The sequence below is a fragment of the Galeopterus variegatus genome, unplaced genomic scaffold (assembly GCF_000696425.1).
Source record: "Galeopterus variegatus unplaced genomic scaffold, G_variegatus-3.0.2 Scaffold4041, whole genome shotgun sequence".
NCBI lineage: Eukaryota > Metazoa > Chordata > Mammalia > Dermoptera > Cynocephalidae > Galeopterus > Galeopterus variegatus.
Genome location: NW_007730152.1, coordinates 46,341 through 55,084, shown reverse-complemented (window position 1 = coordinate 55,084; position 8,744 = coordinate 46,341). Strand labels below are relative to the sequence as shown.

General features: G+C 47.5%; 1 protein-coding gene across 1 annotated transcript in view; it reads right to left on the bottom strand.

Moving 5' to 3' along the window:
• CLASRP (CLK4-associating serine/arginine rich protein) overlaps positions 1–7,660 on the bottom strand; it is a 25,166-nt gene extending 17,506 nt beyond the window's left edge. The window contains exon 1 of the mRNA XM_008586601.1: positions 7,545–7,660. Within this exon, the coding sequence (XP_008584823.1) occupies positions 7,545–7,643 (99 nt within the window). The 5' untranslated portion in view covers positions 7,644–7,660. The remainder of the gene's footprint in view (positions 1–7,544) is intronic.
• Between the last annotated feature and the right edge of the window lie 1,084 nt (positions 7,661–8,744).

Below are 8,744 nucleotides of genomic sequence, written 5' to 3'. Positions count from 1 at the left end.
CAGTGGCGCTCCCGCCGAGGGTTCGGATCCCACATACAGACCGGTTCCCACTCACCGGCTGAGCGAGGTGCAGGCGCAACACCGAGGGTTGCGATCCCGTTGCTGGTCCCGGTCTGGTACAGGCACGACACTGAGGGTTGCGATCCGTTGCCGGACACGAAAAGTGACAAAAAGGGAAAAAAAAAAAAAGAAAGTTAAACAAAGAATTACCATATGATCTAGCAATACCATTCCTAGATACATACCCAAAAGAATTGAAAACAAGTGTTCAAACAAATACTTGTACATTAATGTTCATAGCAGCATTATTCACAATAGCCAGAGGGTGGAAACAATATAAATGTCCATCAACAGATGAACAGATAAACAAAATGTGGTACTTGTACATTAATACTTGTACATCCTCATGGTGGAATATTACTTGGCAATAAAAAGGAATGAAGTACTGATACACACTACAACATGAACCTCAAAAACGCCACGCTAAGTGAAAGAAGCAAGTTACAAAAGGCAACACATTGTATAATTCCATTTATATGAAATATCCAGAATAGGCAAATCTGCAGAGATGAAGAGTTAATTAGTAGTTGGCTAGGGCTAAGGAGTTGGGGAGAATGGGGATTGACTCTTGATGGGTACAAGGTTTCTTTTCAGAGTAATGAAAATTTTCCAAAATTTGATTGTGGTGAGGGTTGCATAGCCCATACTGAAAAGCACTGAATTGTACACATTAAATGAGTGAATTGTGTGATATGGGAACTGTATCTCAATAAAGCTGTTCCCCATAACGGCCCGCCACCAAAAAGGAAAAGGACATCAAGATGGGGGAGAATGTCCCCCAAGTATATGGCCCTCAGGCCTGAGCCTGCCTGTGGGGGTCACAATTCCAAATCATCATAAAAGCTTCATGAAAAGGATAAAATTTAGCAGCAGCATCTCCCACAGATGATCTTCCTGAGTGCCAGGCCCTAGTTGAGCTCCAGCTGGGTGCCACCTCACAGAAACCCGCAAGAGCCACAGTAGGGGCTGCTCTGCTATCCATTAAATCCTGACCAAGGTCCTGGTGACACATACCTGGAGTACAAACGCTTCTCTTCCCCACCCCCGGATCCAGCCAGCATCTCCTCTCGCCTGGACCATGCAGAAGCCTCCACGGGAATCTGTTGCCACCTTTGCTCTCTACGGTCCATTCTCCGCACAGCAGCCAGGCGGATTCTGCTAAAACCTATTAGGCCATATCCCTCCTTTACTCAGAGCCATGCATACTCTGGCCTGCCCCTCTCTGGCTTCCCCTCTCCCCCACCCCTACTCTGCTCTAGGCACACTGGCCTCCTGCCATTCCTTGAACATTCCAGGCATGACCCATGCTTCCGCTCAGGACCCCTGCGCTTGCTGTGCCTTCACCTGTAATGCTTTTGAGCACAGCTGTTCCCCTACTTATTTCAGATCTCCTTCTACAAGCCTTCCTTACTGATTCTATCTAAGCAGATCCACCCAAACCCCTTATTTACTCCAGCTCCTTAACACCATTTGTTTTCTTCAGAGCACTTGCTACCACCTGATATTATATACCTTAAATCATTCATCACCTGTCTCCCACATTAGAATGTAACTCCCATGAGGCAGGGATGTTTTGCTCAGTACTGTATCCCCAGGGCCTAGACAGGGCCTGGTCCACTGCAGGTGCTCAGGAACACTGAATGAAGGAAATAGAGAATGAATCCTCATGAACAGAGGAGAAGACTGAGCCTCTCAGGAAAAAAACATCAACTCCAAGTTTCCAAGATCCTGCACTTCCTCACTCTGTCTCCTTATCTCATCCCAACCTTCAGCCAGTGGATAAACAGAAGCATCCCACTACTGTAAGGAGCTGGGGACACTCACCGATGACCACAGCTATTATCCGGCTAATTTCAATTCTGCTCTTATTACGTGGCAGGCACTTGACTGTTATCATCCTCATTTCACACCTGAAGAAACTGAGGGTGGGACATGCCCAAGACCACAGGGTCCAGCAGGGGAGGCACCACTATAATCCAACTCCTCAGCCTGCCTCCCATAATTCCTCATTTTGGGCCACGCACATATCCAGCTCGCTCAGCTCAGTGACAGTCCCAGGCACATCTAAGGCCAAGAACCCACCATACTCCGAGGCTGCTCCAGGCCAGAATGCCCAGTTGCAACAGCCAAGACGCATGGGACACTGTTCTGAGTACGAAATGTGGCAGGTATGGAGAAGCTACTGACAGGGTCAGCTCCACAGAAAGGAAAAAGCATTGGGCTGGGAGCAAAAATCTGGAGTCTGAGGCCTGGCTCTGTTGGGAGGTTATGGAAAAGTCAATGAACCACACTGAAAGCCAGGCACTGAGCTAAGTGTTTTATGTACATTTTCTCACTCAAACTTGCCAAGCAGGTAGAAATGTACTATTCTTAGTCCCATGTTCCAGATGGGACATGGAAACCAAGGCTCAGGGCAGTGAAGCCCTCTTGCCTAAGACCACACCAGTAATAGGCAGAACTAGAATCTGACTCCAAAATCCACTTGTTTTTTAAATTTTTACTTTTTTTTTAAACTTAAGAGTAATTTTTTCGGGTTGGCTAATTAGCTCAGTTGGTCAGAGCGTAGTGTTGTATCACCAAAGTCGGGTTCAGATCCATGTACCTGCCAGATGCCCCGCCCCCCCCAAAAGGGGAGTAATTTTGTTGCTGTTTTGTGGCTGGTTGGTTGGGGGGATCCGAACTTGACCTAGGTGTTATCAGCACCAGGCTCTAATCAACTGAGCTAACCAGCCCGGGTTTTTTTTTTTTTTCAGAGTAATCTAAGAGTAATTTTTTTTATTGTGGTAAAAAAACACAAAATTTACCATCTTACCATTTTTAAGTGCACAGTACAGTAGTGTTAACTATATACACCTTGTTATGCAACAGATCTCTAGAAGTTTTTTTATTATCTCCCCCCAAAAGAAGTCTAGAATCTTTTAATCTTACAAAACTGAAACCCTAACATGAAAAAACAAAAAAAGAAAGAAAGAAAAGAGAAGAAACACAAAAAGGAGAAAAAAATTTAAAAAAGACTGTACCCACTGAACAACTCCCTTTTCCCCCTCCCCCCAGTTCCTGGCAATCACCTTTCTATTTTCTGTTTCCAAGGACTTGATTATTTTAAATACCTCATGTAAGTGGAATCATACAGTACTATCTTTTTGTGATGGCTTATTTCTTTTGCATAATGTCCTCAAGGTTCATCTGGTATTGTAGCATATGACAGGATTTCTTTATTTTTTAAGGTGGAATAATAGTCCATAGTATGTATATACTACATTTTCTTTATCTATTCACCCCTCAATGGACATAGGTCACTTCTGCCTCTTGGCTACTGTAAACAATGCTGCAATGAACATGGATGTGCAAATATTTCTTCAAGATCCATAATCTAGGACTAGCTGGTAAGCTCAGTTGGTTAGAATGTGGTGTTGATAACACCAAGATCAAGGGTTCAGATCCCCTTACCACCATGTGCAAATATTTCTTCAAGATCCATAATCTAGGACTAGCTGGTAAGCTCAGTTGGTTAGACTGTGGTGTTGATAACACCAAGATCAAGGGTTCAGATCCCCTTACCACCCAGCTGCCAAAAAAAAGATCCATAACTTACTCTTAACCACTGGACTATCTTGCCTCTAGGATCAGATGGGGTCAGAGGAGTTCATCATGAAGTCTTTCTTGTTCTTTTTTTTATGAAGTCTTTCTTTCTTCCACTCATTCATTCATTCAATGTTAAGCAGACACCTACTATATGCTAGGCCCTGTACAAGGGCATAGCAGTGACTAAGAGACAGCCCCAGCCCTGCCCTCATGGGCTCACAGTCCAGTGTGGAAGACAGATCCGTCCCTACACAGTGATGACCTAGAATGGACAGTGCTGAGATGGGGGAGTACAGGGGAACTGCTGACCCAGCCTGGGAGGTCAGCCTGGGGTTTTCTAGAGGAGGAGACACATAAGCTGAGACCTATTTATTTCCCACTTTCATATCAACAGGGGATTCTGCTTCTTTATCCAAGCCACTGATCAAAAAAGAAAGTTAACAAGGACAGGAGCAATGACAGAACCAGAGTCAGTTAGGGACTGAAGACAAGGAGTGAGAGCAGGCACCAAGGGCAAATGAGGAACAGAGAAACCAGCTGTGTTTGGTCACACTCATGCAGCCTGCCACAATCTATCTTGGCCTCTTCAACACACACCCCACAGCCTTTTCTCTCAGCCTAAGAATTAGATGAGAGGTCCATGTGAGCTGCCCCATCCCCTACTCAGAGTAACCATCAGCCACTGCCCAGTCATCTCCCACAGCTTGGCAACTCAGATCTGAATGCTGATCATGTTCGTGTACAGGGACAATGACTGCCTGTACGGGCCTGCACCACAAAGCACCCCACAGACACTTGTTATTGAAACTCTTCCCCATCATTCATTGAGAGGAGCTGGTCATCACCATCATACTGAGTGGGAAAACACAGCTCAGGAAGTTTCCCGGCTAACAAGGAGGGGAGCCTGGCATCCCAGGCCTTCTGTGTGACCCAACTCAACCCTGTCTTCTTTTCTCTATACCATCTGTCAACCTGGATCCAAATTCCAGCTCTACCCAATAATAATAATGTCATTAATAACGACAGCTAATATTTACTGAGCAATAGTTACCCTGGGCAGACCTACACTCAGCGGTCTATGAGCCCAGTTCTTCAACAACCTGTGAGGGAGGTGCTCTTGTCCTCCACCATTTGTGGCAGACCATTAATTGGAAACCAACATCCATTCTCCTTTCTTTGATACTACTAGAATTCGTTATATATCTGGTCAAGGCTACCCAGAAAATTCTACACCTCTTAGCCTTCCTCGCAGTTGTACGTGACTATGGGACTACTTTCTGGCCAGTGGGATATAAGTAAAAGTGTCACGGGAAAACATCTAGAAACTTTCTTAATAACTGACATGAGCACTCTCTGCCCCTTCCCTCCCTCCCTTCTCCTCCCTGCTGGATGGAATAAAGACATGATGGCTAAAGCCTGAGCAGCCCTGTTAGACCTTGAGACAAAACTGGGAAGAGATGCTGTGTGCAGGAGAACAACAAAACTGAAGCAGCTTAGGTCCCAGACCACAGCTGGCCACCTCTGGGCTTTTCTGTGAATAGGAAATGAACTTCAAGCTTGTTTAAGCCTATAATTTTTTAGGCCTCTGTTACTCACAGCCCAACCTGATTGTACATGATATATCACCTCACATGCAGAAGAGGTAACTAGGCTCAGGGAAACAGTCACTCGCCCAAGGTCACACAGTACATAGGTCAAATAACTAGAATTTGAACCCAGAGCCCTATGACTCCAAACTCTAAGGACCTAACCATGGTATTTTGCCTCCTGGTATTGTGCCACCGTGGACAAATTGCTTCACCTTTCTGAAACTTTCTGCAGGATAAGGCCTAGGTGAAGAGCTTAGAGAGGTCAAGGGTCATAAAGACGGTTTTGTCCCCTTGCTATGTGACTGTAGGTCATGCCTCTCTAAGCCTCAGGTTGCTCCCCTGTCAAATGGAAATAAGAACCACCTCCTAGTCTGGGGTGAGTATTTGATGAAGTGGAGATGCATGCCAAGTGCTTAGCACAGTGGTTAACGCAGAAATGCTCATCGTCAGCAAGACCTTTAACATAGGAATCATCCATATCCACCTCTCTGAACTACTGAAAGGACTAGAAAGAATGTACCAAAGTGGCAGGCACTGGGCCTGGCACACCATGTGCTGTTAACAAATTGCAGCTATTCATTCCTGAGGACTATGGCCAACACTGACCCAGGCCCTGCCCTTATGGTCATGTTATAGTTATTCTGACACCACCAGAGACGGGCTCTCCCTCCAGTTCAGTGGTTCCTTCCTGGGTGATAGAGGAAACTGAAGAGCTCTCAGAGCCTCCCCTCCTCTGCGGATTGGGGTTAACAGCAGCCTCTGTCTCATGGGTGACTGTGGGGATTCAAAAAAAATCCATGCATGTAAAGCACTCTCACATAGCCTGGTGCCTGAAAAGGACCAATTAAATGGTAGCTGCTATTGTTATTATTGTTTTATTCACCTATTCTTTCAAACCATATTTGATGGGCCTCACTCTGGGATGCAAATGCGACCCAAATATACCTAGTCCCCAATCTCACAGAGTTGGGTTTTGTGTGAGAAAGAGTGGGTGTGTGTATGTGTGTATCATAATGCATTAAATTCCACAAAGGGGAAGGAAAGCGAGCTATGATGGCATTTATGGGGAACACCTGACTGACCCTGAGAGGAAGACAAGACTTCCCTGAGACTGAGATCTGACAATTGAGCAGTAGCTAACAGGTATGGGAAGAGGTCATACAAAAGTCCTGTGGCCAGTGTTTGGGTCAGCGGAGGAATATCAAGGAGGCCAGGATTACTTGAGCAAAGGAATAAGGCAGAGAATGGCATGAACGAGGCATAAGTCTGGAGGAGGAGCAAAAGCCAGACCATACAGGTCCTTGAAGGCTATGATGAGGACCCTGGGTTTTCTTCCCAGGGCAATAAGGGAATGATGGAAGAATTCTGAGCAAAGGACGAACTAGGTCAGTTTTGTGCTTTAGAAATACCTCTCTAGCCCCTCTGAGGAGGGCAGATTGGAGGGGACAGGACTGGAGGACAGACTGGGGAGGAGGCTAGGGCAGTAATAAAGCAGTAAATAAAAATGTCTATATAAATGTCATCTGACAGGAGAACTAAACCTGTAAACAAGTGCCATTTCAAGCTGGGGTCCCAAGGGCAACTATGAGTTAACAGGGGAGGGAAGGCATTAGAGGCCAAAGCCCTGTGATGGCAGAGATGGAAAAAAGGCCAGTGGAGTTGTGCAAGGATGAAGCATAGAGGCCAGATCACAAGAGTTTTTCAGGCCAGGGGATGGAGTTTGGTCTTTTCTGCAAAAGCAACTGAAGCATCAAACAGAAGAGGGAAGTGGTTAGATTTCACTTAATGAGCACTGATGGCACTTCCATCATATTGAAGCATAGAGGCCAGATCACAAGAGTTTTTCAGGCCAGGGGATGGAGTTTGGTCTTTTCTCCAAAAGCAACTGAAGCATCAAACAGAAGAGGGAAGTGGTTAGATTTCACTTAATGAGCACTGATGGCACTTCCATCATATGCCAAGCCAAACCTCAAGAGTGGCTGAGCTTTTCTGGGCACAGGGAATACAGCAATAAGAAAGACAACGATCCAAAGGTGGCCAGTCTTATGTCTGGACTGCTCTGAATGTTACAGATTTCCCACCTTCCTGCTAACACCAAATCTGCATTCTGAGGCCACACCAAACAACACAGTATGCTATAAAAAACACAACCCCTCAAGTTCTTACCAGTGATTATGCTCAAGAAATGATTAACAAATATTCTCCTGAGGAAACAGAGCTCATATCTTGGTACACTTACAAGCCCAACTTTTACCAGAATAGGAAGCCTCTGGAGGATCTCCCACCCCAGACGAAAGACTGGCTACTCACGATCTTTTCATAGTACTCTCGCCGCCGCTCCGCCCTCTTCTTGTAGTCCACCATCATGCCTCGAAGTTTCCGCTCATGCTTCCGAGCCTCGTGCCACATTGTGGTGAGGCCAAGCCTGAGGCCTCAACCTGGGGGATGAGGGGACCAGGGGTGTCAGATGGGCTGTAAAACCCATATGGGCAAGAACCAGTCTTCTAACAAGTTGGTGACAGAGCTGATCCTAAATAGCACGTCTCTCAGTTTTAGGGAGCGGAAGTGAGGCTGCAGAACTGTGTGCCAGATGCTCAAGTGTATCCCTGACAATTCTGATCCAGTAGCTCGGACATTCTGGCAAACCCTTAGGTGATTCTGGGATGAGCATCCCTGGGAACGGAGTGTCCTAGATTCCACAAGCGCTGGAGTCAGGGATGAAAGGTTTTGGAAAGTTGAAAGTGTTTGAAGGAAGGTCACAAAGCAGAACCTGACCAGCTAGGGCTGGAGCTCAAGGAAAGAGGAAAGAGCTGAAAAGGATCCTACCAGTGGCCTTCCGTGGGGGTGGGTATGGGTATGAGTTGTGGAGCGATAATGATGAAGGCAAGTGGAGATGGTATGGAGGTGTGTGTCGAGGGTAGGTGAAGGGACGGGATGGAAGATGACGAGGCTTGAGGGAGGAGGGGGCTCATGCGTGAGCACTGTAAGGAAAGACCGGAGTAAGGCTGAGGTCTAAAGAAGGGATCTGGGGGGTGGGGGGCCGGTATCCAGGTAAAAAGTGGGTAGGGCATGAAGGCGGAGTAGCTGAGTAGCTGGCTGACAGGAGGTGGGCTGAACTGGGGGCAGAGATTGTGGAGGGGGCGGAGACCGAGGGTTTGGACAGCGCTTGTGGACCAGGTCGGGGCCACTGGGTTTGGGCTAAGCTTTTTTGACAAAGGGGTGGGACCTGTGACAAGCGGCGGGGTCGAAGGCCGAGTCGGACGCGGCGAGTTAAGGCCCACGGCGGGGGCGGGGGCGCGGCCTGAGGCCCATCAGGCCGAAGGGGATGTGGGGCGGCCGGTCCTCGGCGCTGGGGCCAAGCACAGGCCCACAGCAACACGGGGAGAGCCCTAGGCAAGGGAGAAGCTAGGCTGACGCCCGCCCGAGAGCCAAGAGGTTGGAGCCTTCCGCCCGCACTCACCGGCAGGCCGCCGCCTCCCACCGCCCCACGCCCCCCCCGCCCGCCCCCCG